Consider the following 23,706-nt stretch of genomic DNA (forward strand, 5'->3'; position numbering starts at 1 on the left):
CCTTTGAAATATTTTGCTTATTATGTTGATCATGATGGATATTTTATGTTAAAAAATTCAAACTTATTTTACCCCCATGTTCCAGTACTATTTCCTTCTTTTCCAAATGATTGCCCATGTGTCAAATACTTTCAGTTCACTGCATCTCCTTTTAAAAATGCTGATCACAAAGATGTCTGGAGAAAGGGATATTTTAGAAAATATAACTTAAACACCCATCTACCTACTCTCAGAAAAGTAGACTCAGATTTCCACTTGGTCCAACTACCAAGTGATCTACTGCTAGAAGTTAACTGCTAAACTAGTATTATTTTCTGTTTTAAACGATATTGAACAATAAATAACCTCATTTCATTTTTAATCACTGAGGCAAAGGCAATATAAATCAACAGTTCTCACCATAATTAATATGCTCCATCTAAATGACCTTGACTGTTAACTGACCTCATTGTCTAGTTCGGTATCTCTCAGGAACGGGCATCCCGTTTATTCTCACTAACTGGGAACCGGCCCTACCCCAGCAACACTTCTTCTCTCACCAGCAAAGTCTTCCTCATTCTTCCAGACCTCCTCTGAGACACTTTCACCAACAATATCCTTTCCTAAGCCTCACAACACTAGAATCACAGCTTGAAACACACCCCTCCCAAGGCACCGTCAACCCTCCTCTTCACCTGGGGGCTCCTTTAGGTCAGCGACAACGTCTGTTTCAACACTAGATTCCCACATGCAAAACAGTCCCAAGCCCAAAGCAGCTCATAAAATGGTTTATGTTTTACTTGTCCAACAGACCTGAGGTAAGTAAGTACACTTTTATGATACCTATTATTTCTCTTAAGAATCTGAAGCAATTCTATCAGCTTGAAGAGAAACTATATCTATAAAAGCAAAATTTGAAATTATGTCACTGTTTTACACTAAGGTTTTTAAAAAAGATCCATCCTCTCGAAAAAAAAAAAAAAAGGTGACTTCTTAAATGGGGTTACTTCCTACAAAAAGAAAAAGATTCTTCTGGCTATGAGGGCACAACAGTGTCCCTTAAAGCCATGAAAACAGACAGGGTTGTACAAGGATGCCAACTGTCCCAGACCAGCAGAAGACCTAGGTCACAAGAAAGGGTACTGACAGACAGCCCCCTGTCTGTGGCCAGGCAGCTCTCTTTGAGTTACCTGATTCTTGGAACACTGGCCTTGACACTTAACACACAACACCTGCCAGGAGACGATGGGTGAAGGTTCCTGGAGAAATGTGGGCCTCAACAGGAAAGGGGGTCTCTTCCAGGATCTTAGGAGAGTGAGTCTGAAGCAGAACAGGAGTCAGAGGTAAAAGGCAAACGATTCTCAGTCTAAAGGTCCTAGGAGGACAGAGAAAGGTCATGTGAGCTTCCTAAGAGGGGACAGGGAACCAGGAAGCAGACCCGCACGAGATGCATCGAGACCTGAAAATGGTGAAACGTAAGGCAAGCAGAAACGTTAGAGCAAAACAAAACTAAAACTAAAACGCAGTATTAAAGGAGTTTTCCCCTTTTATACAAAAGTATTAAATCTCAGATAATGAAGTCTGAGGAAGTAAGCTAGCATGTAAAAATAGTTTAAAATGGAAGCAACTTCTTCAAATAGCTTTTTTTAAAAGGCCTTAAAAATAGATACTTTTTAAAAGGAGGAAATGATGAGTGTTGGGTAAATAAGATATCTGATGAAGGCACAGTATGCACCTCTGATGTCCTAGTTATCCTCTCTCTACAACAGGAAGAATAAACCGGGCCTACGCACTCCAGTTCTAATTCTGCCCCCTAAAAAGAGCAGCAGAGACAAGAAATGGTGACGGTAATGAAAATGTAAACAACAAGACGTTGTGGAATTTATGGAGCCGCAGTGTCAACAGTAAATCAAAAAAATTACCAATGTCCAACTGTGTACTTCTTCCTGATACAACCGAGTTTCCACGATCTGTTCTACCATTGTAACACATCACCTAGATCCATTCGACTTCCAAATTCTGTGAGGTCTCTTTAATTCTGTTGGTGCTCGGAAAACAGTTAAATTCTCACTAAAAATAAAACTTAAAATACGAACCATTGGAAAATATAGATTAAAATGTAGGAAAGTGAGCTGGGGGAGGGCATAATTTGTTAAAACCTTCTAGAGAAGAATTTGATGTAAAAAAAAAAAAAAAGGCAGGGGGGCCTTTTTTTTTTTTTTTGAGACGGAGTCTCACTCTGTCGCCCAGACTGGAGTGCAGTGGCGCAATCTTGGTTCATTACAACCTCTGCCTCCCAGGTTCAAGTGATTCCCCTGCTCAGCCTCCCAAGTAGCTGGACTACAGGTATGCCTCTTGTATTTTTAGTAGAGACAGGGTTTCACTATGTTGGCCAGGCGAGTCTTGAACCCCTGGCCTCAAGTGATCTGCCTACCTTGGCCTCCCTAAGTGCCGGGATTTCAGGAGTGAGCCACTGAGCCGGCCCAAAACCAAATCTTTAAAATGTGCCTGTTCTTTTTTTTTTTTTGAGACAGAGTCTTGCTCTTTCACCAAGGCTGGAATGTAGTGGCACGATCTCAGCTCACTGCAACCTCTGCCGCCCGGGTTCAAGTGATTCTCCTGCCTCAGCCTCCTAAGTAGATGAGACTACAGATGCGCGCGACCACACCTGTTTAATTCTTTATATTTTTAGTAGAGACAGGGTTTCACCATGCTGGCCAGGCTGGTCTCAAACTCCTGACCTCAGGTGATCCACCCACCTCGGCTTCCCAAAGGGCTGGCATTACAGGCATGAGCCACTGTGCCTGGCCTAAAATGTGCCTGTTCTTTTGCCCAGCAATTCTATTGAAGAAGAAAGCCTGCTTGCTCACATACACGCAACTATACTGCACAAAAGAACCAGCTATGAAAGCATTCAACAAAGCACTATCTGCAATTCCAAAGAAATCACAAAATTTAAATACCCAGCAGTAAACGTTTATCTTCTTCAACACTGTAAAGTATATTTACTATGTTTCAGCAAATAAAAAAAATTTTTTGAATGATTAAATCAACAATTTTCAACATGTTTACTAAGTTTCTAGTTTGTGCAGGCATTGACCTAGGTGCTGGGGACACAACAATGACAAAACAAAGTCCTTCCACTCATAAATCTTATTTTCTTAAGGGGAAACCACACACAATATTAAAAAAAAAAAAAAAGAAAGAAAGAAAAGAAAAGAAAAGAAAAAGAGTGGGCTTGACAGAGAAGAACCAAAGATTTCAAAGTGTCAGGAAGGATGGATTGACATACATATTGTTGGGATGGGGGAAAATATAGACAGGGCAGGTTTGTGGATAAAGGGCTGAGTGGCCAGAGGCCTGCTTTGGATATACTGATTTTCCCAAGCCTGTTGGGCATTCAAATTAGTGATTACCTGCAGGAGCTGGACATACATAGATGTAGAAACGACAAGACAGGTCCAAGTTGCAAAAGCACATATGAAAGTCACAAGCCTCCAGATGCTTGAAGTTTTGAGAGTAAAAGAAATCATACAGGTAAGGTGGGTAGAGCCACAAAAAAAGAGGGGCCAACACTGAGCCCTGGTCATGGGCCAGTATTTGGAGGCCAGAGAGATAAAGAAAATCTAGCAAAGAAAGGCAAGGAGCAGCCACAAAGTAGGAAGAGAGCCAGGAGAGGGTGGCGTCCCAGGAATCAGGCAAGACAGGTGCTCCGAGGAGGAAGATACCATCAACTGCGTGGAATGCTCATGACAGGCGAAGGATGGAAGGAATGACTATCACCCATCGGCTAAATAACAGAACACTGGAGGCTTTGAAAAGAGCTGTTTCATACCGCATGACCTCACTGAAATGTGGCCTCTAGAAAAGGTGATCTCAGAAGTGGAGAGTGGAATGGGGGCACCACCGGCTGGGAAGGGCTGGGAGTTAGGGAGTGGAGAGTGGAATGGGGGTACCATGGGCTGGGAAAGGCTGGGAGTTAGGGAGTGGAGAGTGGAATGGGGGTACCATGGGCTGGGATGGGCTGGTTGTTGGGAAGTGGAGAGTGGGATGGGGGCACCACGGGCTGGAATGGGCTGGGAGTTGGGAATTAGATAGTAGGATGGTGGCTCATGGGCTGGGGTGGGCTGGTTTTTGGGAAGTAGAGAGTGGGATGGTGGTTCACAGGCTGGGGTGAACTGGTTTTTGGGAAGTAGAGAGTGGGATGGTGGTTCACGGGCTGGGGTGGGCTGGGAGTTGGGGAGTGGAGAGTGGAATGGGGGTACCATGGGATGGGATGGGCTGGTTGTTAGGAAGTGGAGAGTGGGACTGGTGGCTCACGGGCTGGGGCGGGCTGGTTGTTGGGAAGTGAAGAGTGTGATGGAGGCACCACGGGCTGGGATGGGCTGGTTGTTGGGAAGTGGATGGTAGGATAGTGGCTCACTGGATGGGTGGGGGTGCTGGTTATTGGGAAGTAGAGAGTGGAATGGAGGCACGATGGGCTGGTTGTTGGGAAGTGGATAGTAGGGCTGGGGCAGGCTGGCTGTTGGGAAGTGGAGAGTGGGATGGAGGCACCACAGGCTGGGTTGGGCCGGTTGCTGGGAAGTGGATGGGAGGATGGTGGCTCACTGGCTGGGTGGGGGTGCTGGTTACTGGGAAGTAGAGAGTGGAATGGGGGCATGATGGGCTGGGAGCTGGGAAGTAGATAGTAGGATGGTGGCTCACAGGCTGGGGCAGGCTGGTTGTTGGGAAGTGGAGAGTGGGATCTTCATGTTTCAGCAAATAAAAAAGATTTTTTGAATGATTAAATCAACAATTTTCAACATGTTTACTAAGTTTCTAGTTTGTGCAGGCATTGACCTAGGTGCTGGGGACACAACAATGACAAAACAAAGTCCTTAGTAGGATGGGAAGTCCCATAGTAGGATGGGAAGAATAAGTTCAAGAGATCTATTGTACAACATGGTGACTGTAGTTAGTAATATACTGTATTCTTGAAAAATGTTGCCAGGCGCAGTGGCTGACACCTTTAATCCCAGCACTTTGGGAGGCTGAGGCAGGCAGATCACGAGGTCAGGAGTTCAAGACCAGCTTGGCCAATATGGTGAAACTCTGTCTCTACTAAAAATATAAAAAAATGAGCCACACATGGTGGTGCGTGCCTGTAGTCCCAGCTACTCAAGAGGCTAAGGCAGAAGAATGGCGTGAACCTGGGAGGCGGAGGTTGCAGTGAGCGCAGATCGCGCCACTGTACTCCAGCCCGGGTGACAGAGCGAGACTCCGTCTCAAAAAAAAAAAAAAAAAGAAAAAAGAAAAATGTTGAGAGGATATAAAGTGTTCCTACCACAAAAATGGTTAACTATGTGAGGTAATGTATACGTTAATTAGGTAGATGTATTCATTCTACAATGTAGTATATATACTTCAAAACATCACATTGTACACAGTAAAGACATACAGTTTTACCTCTCAATTTACAAAGAAAGTGAAAAAAAAAAAGAAAGTATGAAAAGAGTCGTTTCAATAGAATAGTTGAAACAAACGTCTAGATAGAGTAAATTCAAGGGACACTAGCAAGTGGAGAGTACCAGAAAAGAGAAAAACAGGCTGATTTTGGTCAAGAAAGGTGTTTTTGTTTCGTTTTGTTTTGTTTGGGGTGGGAGAAATGATGGCATGTTTAAATGGCAATGGGAAGGACAGAGAAACGGATGGTGTGGGGAAAACCCAAGAACTTGAGTGGACCAGGGGCACGGGGCAGCCTTCCAGAGGAACAAGGAGATTTCTGGCAGAGTGTGTACATCACAGAAGGCAGACGTGATAGGCAGACCCAGGCTGGCTGGTACCTGTAAGTTCTCCTAATTGCTTGTGTTGATTTCTTCAATGAAACAGGAAGCAGCCTCACTAGCTCAGAGTGAGGAGCAGGGCTTAAGCCTTTTGGGTTTGAAGACAAGAGGGGGATTTGAAATAGCCTTAGGGAAATGCAAAGTTACAAGGCAAGAATGATCTCACATCAGTGGTCACCAACTGAAAGGAATAGCAGGGTCCTCCCTCCCTCTTTCCCCATCCCACTCACTGGGCATGAAGCTGTATTTCATCAGGCTTGCATAAATAGGTTTATAAGATGGGGCTGGCAAGTATTTAAGAGTACATGCAAGAGAGTGAGGGCAAGTATAATGATGGGCTTGGAATTTTAGTTGGGTAAGGAAGAAAGTGATGACAGGAGGGGCATGAGAAACAGTTAAAAAAAAAAAAAAAAGGATTGACTGACCATTTCATTTAGTTTGAAGAACTGAGCCACTATTTTGGATATTTTGATCAATAGAGACATTGAGAGCATCTATCTGCTATACCACTGGAACGGGTAATTCCTTACATTGTATAATAGGTAACGTGGAATCCTTTACACAACATTTAAGAATATTATATATGTGCTCCATGCTTATGTAGACAATTTAGAAAATACAAATAAGGCAAAGGAAAAGAAATCTTTACTTTTTTACCAGTTTTTACTATGTATTTGTATTTTATTTACAAATTTATAACATTTCCAGACTTTTGGGTAACTTACCTTTTCTTTTTACCAACTCTGTGAGCATGTTATTTAAAGTGGTCTTCTATACTTTCATTTCTATAATTACTTGTGTGGTGACTGAGCCATGGGCTCTCTGCCTGCTGGTGGTTTTGAGCTGTTCATCCCACACATCTGTAGCAGCCTCATTTGCACCTATGGAGTCCATGGCTACCACACACCCAGGCACAAGCCTCTGACTCCCTCACAAGCCTTCTAATGGAGAAGAGCCTGAGCATTTACTTAAGAGACACACAAACGTGTTATAGGCGGCTTTCTGTCCTTTCCTACCTCTTCCCAGTACACTCAGGGCATTATACTCATGGTTGAAATTTTATACATAGGTAACTCACTTTACATCTGAATTTCAGAACCATTAAGGACATATATAACACATGTAGTGACAGGATTTCAAGGGAGCAGTTAGTTGTCACAGGGACACAGAAATGCATTTAAACAGTGGCTGTAGGGTAGGAATGCTAGCTTATCTTGCAAAGTGTAAGAGTGAGTGATAGAAAAGATCAGCATGCCACAGCCCACACTACTTTCAAAAGTGCCAACATTCGGGTATATTTAAAAACAAAGCAAAAAAAAAAAAAAAAAAAAAAGCTAATTATTTAGCTGAGTCTAGAATGCAACACCATTTTGCAAATAAGAACAAGGTGTTCTTAAAATCATCTTATGACATAATAAATCTTCCAGAAACAAAGCCATCAAGTATATTGAGGGAAGATTATACTTTGCTTTGCACAGAACTTTGCCAACAGTTGCTCACCATTTCAAAAGACGACATCACCACTGACAACCCTGTTTGAGACATCTGAGTTGCCAATACAACATTCCTGCATCAATCTCATTTTGTAGCTGTCAAGTTCACAGTGATCACACATATACATCAAGCATCTATTTCACAAGTCTTCTAAAGTAGTATGCCTAAACGTTTGCTTAATCAAGCATACAATATTACAAACTTCTTTCTTTTCATTTTCCATACACAGTCAGTGCATTATTCTAATTTTGTTTAAAATTTTGTGTGTGGAGAGTTCACATTATCTAAGAACTTTATTTTAAAAGAATAAGGGAGACACTAGAAAAGTTTGATTCAAAACAATGAGAAGGTATTATCTATATGTTCTAAATGATCTATCATAAATATTACATATTGGTATGGTTTCCAATTATATAAAGGATACCAAAGAAACAACTAGAAAATATGAAACTACCAGTTACAGCAGTATGGCGGATTAGATGCTCTAAATAGCTATCGATTGAAAAACCCGAAATAGTGGATAAAACGCCTTTTCTAACCCTTTTTAAATGAATCCCAGACTTGCCATAAATGTGAGTGACACGAAGAACACCTAGAGAGCAAACTGAGAACAGAGAAACCAAGACAGCGGTAGAAGCTGACTTTTGCTATAGAGTCTAACTTTCCCTTTGATGACTATACGAGGAACAGGGAAAGAAGAGGAAGTCCAGGGCCTGCCAAAAGGGAGTAAAATACAAGACAATACCTCTCAGTTAAATTAAGGACCAAGAAGGGCTATACCCATCATTTAAGAGCTTGCAAACCCACTAAACAGAAAAGAGAAATACCTTTCTTGAACTTGATATGCTGAGGTAGGAGGACTTTTTAAAGTGGCTCCTTTAAGAAACAGCAACCACAAGCTAACCATCACCAGGGTATCCGGTCAAAATTAACACTTCATGGTGCGGTCTACAAAACCTCAAGAAGATATTTCATCTAGAACGGCCCCAGAGACCATCATCACCTAAACCCTCTAATCAATCTTAACTTCACTGTTGTGGGACGACCAAACATTACGCTCCATCTGATACAATAAACCCACAGCATTGCCTCTGAAGCATCCAGAACAAGTCAGTCAGAAATGATGGATAACAACCACCCCAAACCCAGAGGCCTAGGGTCACCAGCATGTGTTGTGCTCACCAATGTAGTTTGTGAGGAATCTGGACAGCGTACAAAGGGAAGCTTTATCTGTCCATCACAATGTCTCTTCAGCCTCAGCTGTAGCTGATGGTCACAAGAAAGGCGGGGGCTAGAACCACCTGGAGGCTCTTCACTCAAAAGGAGGATCACAGACCCATCCTGTGAACAAGAGCAGGCCTAAAATGTTGGGAACATAATTTACAATGACCACAGACAAAATGTTAATCTTCAAGCCTGTGGATCTAACTTGCAATGTATAGGAAACAGATGAGCAAGTTAAGCCACATCAAGAGAAAATAAGCAGACAAAGTCATTCCACAGGACAGCTGACCCAGGATTTTCAAGATGTCAAAGCACAAATTTGGGGGAGGAGAAACTGTCCTAGATAAAAAGGCTTCAGAACCAAATCAATGTAATAAATCTTGTTTAAATTTTGCTTGAAACAAATTATATAGAAGGGTATTCTGAAGACAACTGGGGCTATCTGAACATGGTTAGGTTTGTAGACAAGTGGAATTATATTTAATTTAATAAGATGTAGTGACAGCGCTGCTGTTATATAAGAAACACCCTTGTCCAGACGCAGTGACTCCCGCCTGTAATCCCAGCACTTTGGGAGGCCGAGATGGACGGATCACGAGGTCAGGAGATCAAGACCATCCTGGCCAACATCGTGAAACCCCATCTCTACTAAAAACACAAAAATTAGCCAGGCGCGGTGGTGCACACCTGTAGTCCCAGGTACTCGGGGCTGAGGCAGGAGAACTGCTTGAATTCGGGAGGCAGAGGCTGCAGTGAGCCAAGATTGCACCATTGCACTCCAGGCTGCGCGACAGAGCAAGACTCTGTCTCAAAAAAAAAAAAAGAAAAAGAAAACGAAGAAAAAAAAGAAATGCCCTTACATTTCATACACACATACAGAACTATATTGCGGAGAAAAGTTGTATCTGTGACTTAAAATACTTTGAAGAAAGTCGGAAGAGGAGGAAAACATGAGACACGGAAGCAAATGTGGTAAAATATTGATAATATTAAAACCAGGTGAGGGCATAGGAGTGGTCATTATGTCATTCTGTGTATCTGTATATTAAGAATCTTCTTGTAATAAAACTTTCACAAAATCAAACACAAAACATTGTTTGAGAGGACTGGTACCCATTGGCAACTGGCAAAAGCAAAGACCCATCAATCCTTCTGAGGAAACAGAATGCAAACCCAGGCCCCAATAAAACTGTCTTCAAAAAATATAAGGAATGAAGAAAAAGAAAAAAATTCTAGAACTAAAACAAAAATGATGCATATCAAAATTTGAAAGATTCAGCCAAAGCAGTACTTAAGAGAAAAAATTTTTGTCTCATATTTAGCTTCATCAACAAAAAAGGTTCAAATAAGCATTCACTTGAGTGGGGGTGGGGGAGGAAGAACAGCAAAATAAACATTAATAAAGGAGAAAGCAAGACGTAATCAAGGTGAGAGAAGAACTTCATTAAGTTTGTTTACAAGGACACACAATAGAGACAATAAAGACCAAGTCACTTTGGAAAGGGTTTTATCAAGAATAAAAGATGAAAAACCATTATGAATTAAAATGCCTTAACTCTGGATGGTACAGAGATTAAAGTAATAAAGACTATTACGAACTTTATGTTAATAAAGTTGAAAAATTATATGAAATGGACAAATTCTTATACATAGGAATATATATGGCAATACTCACACAAGAAGAAATTTTTAACTTGAATATGCCTATATTGACAAAAGAAATGAAATCAAAAATTTTAAATGGCTGCGCACAGTAGTTCATGCCTGTAATCCCAGCACTTTGGGAGACCAAGGTAGGAGGATCACTTGAGGCCAAGAGTTTGAGACCAGCCTGGGCAACAGAACAAGACCTCATCTCTACTAAAGTTAAAAAATCAGGGATAAGACAAAAGGTAAAAATCAAAAGTTACACAACCCTTTATAGCTTTATAAACACTTTTACCATTCAGAGAACAGATAACAACACAAACTCTTTTAGTAAATTAAAAAAGGGACTCACCTTTTTTTTTTTTTTTGAGACAGTCTTGCTCTGTCGCCCAGGCTACAGTGCAGTGGTGCGACCTTGACTCACCGCAACCTCTGCCTCCCAGGTTCAAGCAATTCTCGTGCCTCAGCCTCCCAAGCTGCTGGGATAACAGGTGTGTGCCAATACACCTGGTTAATGTTTTTTGCACTTTTAATAGAGATGGGATTTCACCATGTTGACCAGGCTGGTCTCGAACTCCTGACCTCAGGTGATCTGCCCTCCCAAAGTGATGGAATTACAGGTGTGAGCCAACACGCCTGGCCTCCAATTCATTTTCAAAGCTCAAAAAGTACAGATACCAAAACCTAACAAGGATAATTACAGTTCAATCTAATTCATGAATTTCTGATTCAAGAAACCTAAAACGAATGTTAGTAAACTGAATCCAGTGATGAATAAAAAAGATAATATATCATGAAGCTATGTTTATTATAGAATGCAAGTTTTGTTTGATACTTAAAAGGTAATTTATCTCAAAAACAGATTATAAGTAAAATCAAAGTGATCATCTCAATACCTACAAAAAAGACAGAAGATAAAATTCAGTATCCACTCATGAAAAAATCTCTTTGCAAACTAGAAAAGAAGGGAACTTCCTTAGCCCAACAGTGGACAGCTACAAAAAGACAGGGAAAAGAGAAAAGAAAGAAAAGAAAGGGGAAACACTGTATTAAACGATGAAATGCTGGAAGCCTTCATTTAATCAGGGATAACACAGGAATGGCCAGATGTTTCAAAGAATGCGTACAGAGGAGCCAGTCTGCAGAAAGGCAAAAAAGTAGGAAGGCAGTGATTTTTTAAAGTTTTATTTTAATGAAAAAAACCTCAGATTTCGCAAATCACTGGAAGTAGCAGAATTCACAAGAATTTAAAAGGTGGCTGGACACACAGACACAGAAAGTTAATATACAAAGTCTGTTACAATTGTATACAACAGTAACAATGAGAAAATGTAATTTTTTAAAGGATACAATTTACAATAGCAACAAAAAATAAGGTACATAGGAATAATGCTAACAAAAGCAATACAGCAGCCATTTTTTGAAGAATATTATAAAATAAATTGAAAAGTACCTGAACAAGTGGAGAGACGGAAAGCTATTCCACGCAGGAGAGGCAGGGATGGTGGAGTGGAAATGTGCGAAGGCAAGCAAAGGAAAACCAGACAGAAGAGCAAGCAGACTGCACAGCTCCTACAGCACAGCAACAGTGCCTGAAACAACAGGCGCCTAGGGCCACTTGTTGATGACAAAAATGACAAACCATCCCCGCTTCTTTTTCTAAGTGGCTGGTGCTTTTTTTTTTTTTTTTTTTTTTTTTTTTGAGATGGAGTTTCGCTCTTGTTGCCCAGGCTGGAGTGCAATGGCGCGACCTCAGCTCATCACAACCTCCGCCTCCCGGGTTCAAGCGATTCTTCTGCCTCAGCCTCCCGAGTAGCTGGGATTACAGACACGCCTCCACGCCTGGCTAATTTTGTATTTTTAGTAGAGACAGGGTTTTTCCATGTTGGTCAGGCTGGTCTCGAACTCCCGACCTCAGGTGATCCGCCCGCCTTGGCCCCCCAAAGTGCTGGGATTATAGGCATGTGGTGACTGGTGCTTCTTTACCAATGACAACCCTGCCCCACTTCAATCCTCCTGTCTCCTAGATAAAAATTAAAATACCTAATCACAAAAGTAGCCCCAGCTTCTTGAGAGCAGCCAGTTGAGGACCACCCCTCAAGATGCCACCCCCTCTTAGACTCATCTAACACACACCCCAACCCTCCTACAGCCCCACCTCCCCATTTCCACAGTGCTCCTGGGGCTCCTCAGGACCGCATCCTCCCTGGCCTGCAGCCACCTGAGCTAAACAAACCCATCTTTTTATTACAGGGATATTTCTCATCTTTGGTCAGCGGGCTCCAAAAAGGAAAAAGCTATTCAAGTAAAGTGCTTCTGCGTGTCTTATCGTTATTCTTTTCCAAGTACCCTGTTTCACAGAAGATCCCATTATAACAATAACAAAAGATAAAATTCTTAGAACATAGCGTGATAAAAAAGAAAAAGTTTATGTGAAAAAATAAGCACATACAAATAGCAAAAGGAAAAAGAAAACCAACAACTGAAAAAGAAGGATAATGAGGATATACTACCCCTATCAGATACTAAAAGACAATAGAGAAACAGTACAGTACTAATGCATTAATAGAAGAACCAATGGAAAATAACAGAAATCCCAAAATGACCCCAAACACCATACACCTAAGGAAATTCAGTTAATGATTTTACTGGCCTCTCCAGTTGATGGGGAAAGATAGTTGCAATGGTTAATTTTACACGTGATCTTGGAAGGTACTGTAAGTGAAATTAACAATTTCAACTGGAGACTCTGAGAATAACAGATTGCCCTCCATAATGTGGGTGGGCCTTATCCATTTAGTTTGAAGGCCTAACTAGAATCAAAAGACCAGCCCCATCTAAGCAAGAAGGAATTACCCAGCAAGCTGCCTTTGACTTCATCAGACCATCGGCTCACCACCTGCCAGCCCATACTGCAGGTTTCGGAAATGAAAACTCCGTAAGCATATGAGCCAATTCCTTATAATAAATCTCCGTGTGTGTGTGTGTGTGTGTGTGTGTGTGTGTGTATGTATTTGTGTGTCCACGCACGTGCACGTGTGAGCACAATTGATTCTATTCTATTATTCTACTCTATTGATTCTGCCTCTGGAGCTAATAACTCATATTACAGACAAAGGCCCAGTCTCCCTAATATACAAAGGGTTTTTAAAATTATTTTTAAAGACCAACAACTGAAGAGAGAAAATTCAAAATAAAAATATATAAATTAACAGTTCCGGAGAAAGGAAACACAAATGCTTTTAAATACACAAGACAACACTCAACATTACTCATAACAAGATAAATGTAAACTAAAACTATATGCTTAGAAAAAGAAGTGTTTCAGATTTTGGGATATTTGCATATACACAAACGAGATATCTTAGAGATGGAATCTAAGACTAAACATGAAATTCATTATGTTTCAAATGTGTCTTACATATATGGCCTGAAGGTAATTTTATGCAATATTTTAAAATAATTGTGCGACTGAAACGATGTTTTACATGTGTTTTGAGTGTGACCCATCACATGAGGTCAGGTATGGAATTTTCCACTTGCGGGGTCATGTTGGCACCCAGAAAGTTTCAGATTTTATAGCATTTCATATTTCAGACATTGGGATTTAGAATGCTCAATATGTACCAGATTGGCAAAAATCCAGAAACTTTGTAAAATCACGCTACTAACACATATGTAGGAAGAGTCCTCTCACGTGCAGATAGGAGTGTGAATTGGCTACAACCTGCAATACCCACTGGGAATGCAAATGCACACACCCTTTGCCCAGCACTGTGGCTTCCCGAATTCATCCTGCAGATATTACTGCCCGCTTATGAAATGACACCTACACAAAGTTTAGCATGGCATCATTGTTTCAATTCAAATAACCAGCACTAATCTAAATGTTCCTCAAAAAGAACTGGTTAAATATATCATGGTGTGTCCATAAAATGTAATGAAGCTATAAAAAAAAAGGAGGCACTGCTGTATATGCTCCTTTGGAAAGATCTCCAGAAAATATATCTAAGTGAGTAAAACAAGGGGATGAGAAAAAAAAATACATGGAAGAAGGCATATAGTATATACTATATATACACCATCATTTGTGTAAAAATAGGGTGAAAAATAAAAATACGGTGTTGTGCTTCTTGATATAAAGAAACTCAAAAAACATACAATAAACTATAAATGGTCATCCAGTCAAGAACAGGGGTGGTGACGTGGGCAGAGGGAACTAAGATGGGAAGAGACTTTTCTCAGAATCCCTTTCTTGTACTTTTTATTTTTTGAAACCAATGAATGTATTGATTAGCCAAAATATTAAACATATGAAAAATATTGAAGACACAATGTGAGGTATCTTGATGGAACCCTAAAATTACCATCTGTATCAATCGCATTAACAAGACACTACGTACTACTAATACTTGCTAACTGACTGTCTTATGCAAAAGCAAGAGATTACGTAAACCACATTTGAAAACAAAAGGAAAGACTGCATAAAGAAATGTTCTGGTCGTTATGAAATACTGGCTGGTTAAACTAAATATGGTTGTTTCTTAAGTTTTTAAAGGTATATGAATTCAGTGTTATTAAGATTTAGCTTGATTTTGATAATATTCTAATGGTAATTTTTACTTTGTTTCAGGATAGATTATTTAGGTTTTGGAGGTGCTAAATATATCTATAATGCCAGGTATCATTTTTTTGAAAAACTTTCCAAATCTATCTGGCCATCCAACTCCCTAAAATCCAAGACTGTTCCTGTCGAAGCAGACCATCCGATGCGGGCACCTAAACGTCTCCAACTTTCACCTCTCTACCCCACAATGAATATAACTCAGACATTTTATAGTTAGGGAGTACGAACCCAAGAACAAATTTCCAATGTATTCTGAGCAATGTTTGGTTTTATTCAGAATATGCAAAAATTACTACAATTACATTAAAAAGGCATGGTTATAGAATATATCTTACCATACAATTTATTGTATTCAAATCAATAAAATAATGATAGTAATAATCAAAGCATAAGATAGACTGAAACTAAGCACATTAAAATAATATTCATTAAGATTTTACCTGTAGGATGCTTTAAATATTTAAATATGAAAGATATTAAATAACTAATTGCCATGTGCTAGAAGTCATCAGTGAATAGTTTTTAAAGGAAGTAAATTTTGAGCTTGGTCTTGAAGAAAATGACAGGCATTCAGAATCCTTAATCAAATTGGTTTTATGATCAGAGATTCATTTCAGCATACTACAGTCAAATGAGTAATATAATTTATCTATTGAGTCCTTAAATTTTGATGACACGACAAAACACTCTGGGTCTACAGATATGTTCAATAAGGCTCTGAAAGCCCCTTGAAAAAGGTTATAACTTTATCAAAACTCCAGATACCAGCCTCTCTCATCTAAAAAGAAATTATATTAAAGTGTTTTAAAATTTTCATACACTTTAATAAAAGATTTGACCAGGTAACTATGAAATGATGTACATTCCTACTGCTACAAACCCCATATGTTACCACATTTTTTTTGCGACAGAGTCTTGCTCTGTTGCAAGGCTGGCATGAAATAGAGCGATCCCGGCTCACTGCAACCTCCACCTCCCGGGTTCAAGCTTTTAAAAACACGTATGTGAAAACAAGACTGTACTGGGTCTCAAATCCTAGCTGTTGTTTTAACATGTTTTGCTTAAAGTCATAAACTCTGTTCAGAATTCTCTGGTAAGTCACATGGAAGTGGACTCCAACAAACCCAAGAAAATATTTAAGAAACCAGCCAAACTGATTAAAATTAAGCTCCATAAATTTATTTATATTGCTTAATATCCACGATCTATTCAAGCCACAAAAGAAGTCCTTCAAAAAGGAAAAAGTCGACACTACGTGTCCATCTTCTCTTTGCTACCTCACCACACAAAAGAGAAGGAAGAAAGTATTAAAGTGGAAAACTATATATATGTGTGTGTGTGTGTGTATATATATATATATATATATATTTTTTTTTTTTTTTTGAGACAGAGTGTCTCGCTCAGTCACCCAGGCTGGAGTGCAGTGGCGCGATCTTGGCTCACTGCAAGCTCCACCTCCTGGGTTCAAGCCGTTCTCCCGCCTCAGCCTCCTGAGTAGCTGGGACTACAGGCACCCACAACCACACCCGGCTAATTTTTTGTATTTTTAGTAGAGACGGGGTTTCACCGTGTTAGCCAGGATGGTCTCGATCTCCTGACCTCGTGATCCACCCGCCTCATCCTCCCAAAGTGCTGGGATTATAGGCTTGAGCCACGGCACCCGGTCGGAAAATTTTATTTTGATGCTTATGATTGGATGTGCTATGAACATTTTATCTGGATTCAGAGTAAGAGTCCCTCACTCATTACTCCTTTTCATGTCACTCAATAGTGACAGTCTCTAAAACATAAGGAAACTGAATCATTTTATCACATAACATATATACTATTTTTCTAAAAATTCTGTAAACTGAAATATATAACCCAATAACCTAAAAGAGTATTTTAAACTAGAAACTGCTTGACATAGTTAAAGTACATGATTCCAATTAGTATTTTAATATATTGCAACTGAAGTGAATATCTACTTATAAGCGAGTTTAAAGAGAATAACCCAGTCAAAGGCAACAATGTTTTCACACAGTAACACTTACCATTAAAACAAAACAAAACAAAACAAAACAAAGGTCAAGATAAAAATACCATGCATGTGCCAACTACAAGGATTAAATGATTGATAAAATCCTTCTCCTGAATAAGCCTTAACGAAGTGGCAGAGTGCTTTCTTGAAAGGTTCAGAACACAAATGACAGGGAACAAGTAATGACTGATAACTTTCTACTGCCACTAACCAATAATGCAAACAGCTATTAAACCAGTCATTCTTCTCACCCTCCAATCTCAGAAGGGGAAAAGACAGAGGGAGAGATGGGGTTAAATTAGGTTATAGTTGTGCATTTTCTCAAAACTAATTTTTTTTCCACTGAGAATATAATTTTTAATAAAGGACAGGAAGATGTTTCAGAACCGGGTCTGCCTCGGTGGAGAAAACAGGGCCCTGCGGGCCAGTGCGCTGTGCTCACCTGCTGCGGCTGGTACCTCTGCTGGGACTGGGACGGCAGATACTGCGCCTGGGGCGGGAGGTGTGGGGGCTGCGGCTGCTGGCTGTAATATGGCTGTTGGCCCTGTTGGCAGTAACCACTCACACCTTGCTGTCCATACTGAGGAGGCATCTGTCAAAAAGTCAAGCAAAGCAAATAAGAAAGTCAAAATGTGCAATTAAATGAAACTGAATATGGTTTCAATTCGGCAACATGAAGGGGGTTCTCTGCTAAGCAACTAAACTCAGTATTTGTAATCCTCTCTTCATTAGACAAATTGACATGCTGCTTTCTATTCACATACTATCAATGAAGTCAAAAGGCAATCTGACTTTGCCTTTAAAAACCATCATATTCTATCAGATAGAAACTATTGAATAATACCATAAAGACGGAGTAGGGAGGAAGTGCTAAATACTGAGACTAAAAAATAGCCTCTACTAAGAAAGAGACGCATGATATGAAATCCACTCCCACGTAACAGTGAAAATTAAAATGAACTCAAATAGTCCAGGTTAACTCAGTAATACTTTATAGGAGGCTTGTGGTTGGGAATGCTTTATTATGGTATATGTTTGTTTCTAAGTTCAGAATAAAAAAGTCAGAATATACCAACTGCCTTTACAGCACATACATACCAGTTAAATTATCAATTTTATTTACTATTTTTGCTAAGGATGGCATTTTCTTAGTTGATAAAACAGGTAACAATGTAAAGCAAGGCATATGACAGTGTAAATACCAGAGGTATAGACAAAAATGGCCTCAACCAATCTTCTCCATCTCTAATTTACATCAGCCTAAAAATGCCTGAAAGCATCGTTTAGAGGAAAATCCTTCCTCATGCAGTAAATATACCATGGATAGTATTTTTGAATTTTTTAAAATGAGAAATCTATTGCCTCTTTCTGTAATTTCAAGAGAGAGCAGGAAAGGAAAAGAAAAACAAGATATCAGGACAGCAAAATGTACTCTAGAGACAAGAATGGCACAGTCATTTTGTTTCATACCACAATATGGCCCATTGGAGAACTTCAAGAACTGGAGCCCCATAGGCAGACACACTTACGAAATTAATGATAAGCACCAGATACGCACCTAAAACCCAACCCCACTATAGAAACGCTGAATGAGGACACAGATGAAATGGTAAAAGATGAAAGGAGTAAAACCCTTAGCCTCTCAGAAAAATCAGCACAGTAATTCCTAACACATACAATGGGGTAAAAGGGGGAAAAAAATGAAAAAGTTAAAGTTCCTATATTTCTTTCAATCCAATCCAGATTATTTTCAACATCTACCAAAAAGGATGAGAATAAATGTGACCACAATGTCTCACAGTACCTCTCATCACACAGAGCCTAAGTTGTTGGAGCAGAAAAGTCTGCATTGAAAGCCATTTAACAGCACAGTTGAATTTTTTGCTTTTATTTATTTTACAGCTTGATATCTCATAATGAATGTATGTCCCTGCCACAAGCCAAGCCAACGAATTTCCATAAAATACAACTCCACATGCTAGAATACCATATACCACTACAACACACATCCTTCCGTTCAACACCCATATGTTTGATTTGATATCTAATACTATATTTCACACAAGCATCTTTGCAGTTTGATTTAAAGCAGTTAGGATAACACTTCTGCCAGTGTTAAAATGACTGTAAAGCTCAGTCAACACAGCCAGCAACTCCCCTATGAATTGCGCTTTAATATGTTGACTTTCTGGTTACAGAAACCCTCACACACAATATGGAAGTGTTGTTTGGGGAGGGGGCGCTGTTTTCTAAGCAAGACAACAACAGGACAGATTGCAGGAACCCACTAACACTAGAGCAGCCACAAGCTGACTAGAATTTTTTACTACCTAGTCCAGCTCCAGGAAGTTTGGGTGCAGGGTGTGGGGCAAGGAGGAGGATAGGTGGGCACAGCAGAAATCTTCAATGGAGCAACCGCCTACAGAACTGAGCAAACTGAGACCTGGGTGCCCTCAAATATGCTCCTCCACAATTAAAACCAATTTGCTCTCCTTTCAGACACATGGCTCATTCATCCATTTAGGACCAACTTCACTGGCACCCACCTTCTGCGAGCCTGGGCTGAGGAAATCTGGAACGGCACAGAGGGGCTCTCCCTGAGACCTGGGGCCCGGTGCCAACCAACTGGACCCGGTCAGCTGTCCTTCAACGGGAGCCGTGACGGGACGGATTGCTCAACTCTAGTTTACCCAAAGAATCTTTGGGTTCGAAATACATGGACTCTAAGTCCAATTCCCTTTGCACGTGAGTTGTGTGAATACGGTCAATCACATGACTCTGCCTTACATCTCCAACTGCCTTCCCAAGTCATGCGGATGCCCTGCCCAGTCCCACCTGGAAGTCTATTCAGGTGCCATTAAGATTTATTAAACTAGAAGTTGTAGTGCTGTCTGTAAAATATTATTTCCTAAATGTTACCTTTAAAAACCAGTTTCTCAATTAGAATACCCCAGCTGACTGAAGCTGAAGTCTAACTCTTTTTTGTTTGTTTATTTGTTTGTTTGTTTAAGACAGAATTTTGCTCTTGTTGCCCAGGCTGGAGTGCAATGGAGCGATCTCAGCTCACCAAAACCTCCGCCTCTCAAGTTCAAGCGATTCTCCTGCCTCAACCTCCCGAGTGGCTGGGATTACAGTCATGCACCACCATGCCCAGCTAATTTTGTATTTTTAGTAGAGACAGGGTTTCTCCATGCTGGTCAGGCTGGTCTCGAACTCCCAAACTCAGGTGATCCGCCCATGTCAGCGTCCCAAAGTGCTGGGATTACAGATGTGAGTCACCATGCCCGGCCTAAAATCTAACTCTTTAATGATCACTATTGTTTGTGTGTTAATGCATTCAGATGCAAGGCTTTGAAATATCTAATATATACTGTTCAGACTTCTGAAACTAAATAGCATTATGAAACACAAATCAACAGGCTGCCCCACAAGACATGGAAGGCCCTAGAGCCTTCTGCTGGATGCTGCAGACAACAGCTCCTCTGATTTCTGGTGTCTGGGTGGCTGTCCCTCTCCTCAAAGGCCATCAGAGCACGCCAGCACTGCTCACCACTCAAGCTCAATCCCCACCCGAACCCAGTTAGGCTTCTAATGTGCTGAGGACCAAGACACCCACACACGCTGCCCGCACAATGAGGGCCCAAAGGACCGATCCGTGAGGAAAGCACCTGAGCTTCACTGTCCCAAGTTTTGCAAACCCTACTCTGATTGCTGAGAGTTTTTAAATCGTTTAGTTCTTAACCATATGCAGGATAACTAAGATAACCAGACGGTTGCATGCAAGTGACATGCAACCAACAGTTACTGAGTGCCAGCCAGCAGTTGCTGGGAGCTGGGGACACAGAGCACTGGTAGCTGAGGCAGCCCTCCCTCCCCAGTCTAACCCTAACCATGGTCATTCTCCTGCCTTGAACAACCTGATCTTATCACAGGGGAGACTGATTTAGTTATGTACTGAAACCCTTAACTACGTGTTCACATTTTTGCTGTCTGTCCTCATCAGTAGAATATAAGCTCCTGGAAGAGGATCTGAGCGTCAACAAATATCTATTGAATGGTAAGTACTGTTTGATGATTACTAAAGCAAGCTATTATTATATGAAAAATTTTAATGAATCAAGGAACACATTATAATATGGAGATCTCTTGACTACCCAAATCTGACACACATGTTCAGCTTCATCTACAGCCACTGAACGGTACACTAACAGCACAGTGTCCTTGGACAAAAACCGCTGGCCCACAGAAGTCCTGACTGTCCAGCGCATGCTTTGCCTTGAACACAGTTCTAACAATACATATATATTTTGAACCTGCAAAACTGAACTAAATGGAGATCTTAAAAAAAATGCCTCGGATCAGAACATTTCCATTTGTTATTTAAAAATAAGAATCTGGTGGGGCACGGTGGCTAAAGCTTATAATCCCAGCACTTTGGGAGGCCAGGGTAGGCAGATCACCTGAGGTCAGGAGTTCCAAACCAGCCTGGGCAACATGGCGAAACCCCGTCTCTACTAAAAATACAAAAATTAGCCAGGCATGGTGGCACACACCTGTAATCCCAGCTACTAGGGAGGCTGAGGCAGGAAAATCACTTGAACCTGGGAGGTGGAGGTCACAGTGAGTCGAGATCGCTCCAATGCACTCCAGCCTGGGCAACAGAGCAAGACTCTGTCTCAAATAAGAAGAAGAAGAAGAAGAAAAAGAATTTGTTTCACTCATTTCTAAATAAAGACCTTTAAGACATGAACACACACAACAACAAAAAATTTACAGCTAAAAATGATTCACTTAAATATTTATTTTAGAAAATTAACCCAATAAAGAACACAAGTACTACCTTCCACATTTCTGTATCATGTTAGATATGCAGGGTCAGGACTCATTTTTCATTTCACCATACCCTGAACTTTTGGCTCATCCTCCAAAATTAATGAAATGACCAAAGGTTACCCTCTCTCCCTTTTTCCTTCTAAAGAAGTTTGGTTTTGTTTGGTTTTGTTTGAGATGGAGTCTCACTCTGTTGCCAGGCTGGAGTGCAGTGGCGTGATCTCAGTTCACTGCAACCTTTGCCTCCTGGGTTCAAGCGCTGCCTCAGCCTCCCGAGTAGCTGGGACTACAGGCGCCCGCCACCATGCCCAGGTAATTTTTGTATTTTTAGTAGAGATGGGGTTTCACCATGTAGGCCAGGATAGTATCAATCTCTTGACCTTGTAATCCGCCCGCCTCGGCCTCCCAAAGTGCTGAGATTACAGGTGTGAGCCGCCGCGTACATTGTTTTTTTTTTAATTAATTAATTTATTATTATTATTACTACTTTTGAGACGGAGTTTTGTTCTTGTTGCCCAGGCTAGAGTGCAGTTGTGTGATCTCAGCTCACTGCAACCTCTGGCTCCCAGATTCAGGCGATTCTCCTGTCTCCGCCTCCCAAGTAGCTGGGATTATAGGTGCGTGACACCACGCCCCGCTAATTTATGTATTGTTAGCAGAGACAGGTTTCATCATATTGGTCAGGCTGGTCTCGAACTCCCGACCTCAGGTGATCCACCTGCCGTGGCCTCCCAAAATGGTGGGATTAGAGGCATGAGCTACTGCGCCCGGCCTGAAGAAGTTTTGGAGAGCAGCGTCCTACCAGGTTTAAAGGTACACTGACCCCACAACCCAGCCATGTACCTTGTAAGTATACACCCACGAACACGCATGTTCCAGGAAGGATATTCAATGCAGTCCTGTCTACTACAATTGACAGAAGAGGACAAAATCTAACTCTAGGACAGGAGGTAAATTGGAAAAGTTAACTTTGCTATAGGCACACAATTAAATGTATACAGGAGTAAAAAGGAAGGAGTAAGACATCACACATCAAAATGGTTCAAAACTAAAAAATACAATGTTGAGTTTAAAAAGAAAGCAACAAAAAGTTAATGCAGTAGCATACCATTTGTATAAAATTTTAATACATAAGATATTAGTGTATACTGTTTATAAACATACATATAGCAAAAGTATAGAAACACGCATTGAAAAGGATTGGGGATGATGGGGCGTGGCTTCAGCCGTGCTTTGTTCCTTTACAAAAAGAAAGATGTGAAGCAAATTGGGTAAAATGTTATTTTTATACCTGTATATAATTTTATATACATATATTTTTATATATATACACACACACACACCTGTATATACTTTATGTGTAATTACACAAGTGTGTCTGTTATATTTGCATCTGTAATTTTCTGTAAGCCTAAATTATTTCACAATTTCCCACTTTTACAATAAAGATTTTGCCTCCACCCCAGTCAACCTCCTCCCAAAAAGAGGTGGCCCTGGGAAGCTCAAGCACTCACACAAGGCAGGAGGGGACACCCCAGGAGGTGTCCTGGGAAAAGAGAGCTCAAAGGCCAAGTCCCTGACTACAAGACCAGGTGCTCCAATCACTCCCAGGCCTTTCACCTAGGACGCTCCCGGCCATGGCTCTTCTGAGTTCTGGTGTCTGAGTGGCTGTTCGTCTCCTCACAAGCCATCAGGGTATTCAGGACAGAACTAGGAGGAAGCCTTCATTATGGTCTCCTCCCAAGGGAAAGAAGTGTCCTGTAGGTTGGTGAACCTCTAACAGACAGAACTTTACGCCAGCATTTCCCTAAAGGTCACTGATTTCCCTATGGGTCCTACAAGGTACACTAATTCTATAGAATATCACACAGAAATGAGTTCTATAATTTAAAAAAGTTTAAAAAATAAATATACTATAAAAAGAAAACATACCATATCATCACACTAAAGGATATGTGAAATCCTTTAAAAAGTCTGGAAACCTGTCCACCTTTACATCCAAGATTTCTCCAACTCATTAGACCACTGAACACCACCACACCACTGGACTGTCCACTGCACAG

At 40.7% G+C, this 23,706-nt stretch overlaps 1 protein-coding gene across 3 annotated transcripts in view; it reads right to left on the bottom strand.

The window, feature by feature from the left end:
- Positions 1 to 23,706, bottom strand: part of ARID1B (AT-rich interaction domain 1B) — a 444,496-nt gene that overhangs the window by 301,085 nt on the left and 119,705 nt on the right. For all 3 annotated transcript variants that reach the window (XM_025381991.1, XM_025381992.1, XM_025381993.1), the window contains one exon: positions 17,256 to 17,405. In XM_025381991.1, coding sequence (XP_025237776.1) covers positions 17,256 to 17,405 — 150 coding nt within the window. The remainder of the gene's footprint in view (positions 1 to 17,255; positions 17,406 to 23,706) is intronic.

The sequence above is a fragment of the Theropithecus gelada genome, chromosome 4 (assembly GCF_003255815.1).
Source record: "Theropithecus gelada isolate Dixy chromosome 4, Tgel_1.0, whole genome shotgun sequence".
Taxonomy (NCBI): Eukaryota; Metazoa; Chordata; class Mammalia; order Primates; family Cercopithecidae; genus Theropithecus; species Theropithecus gelada.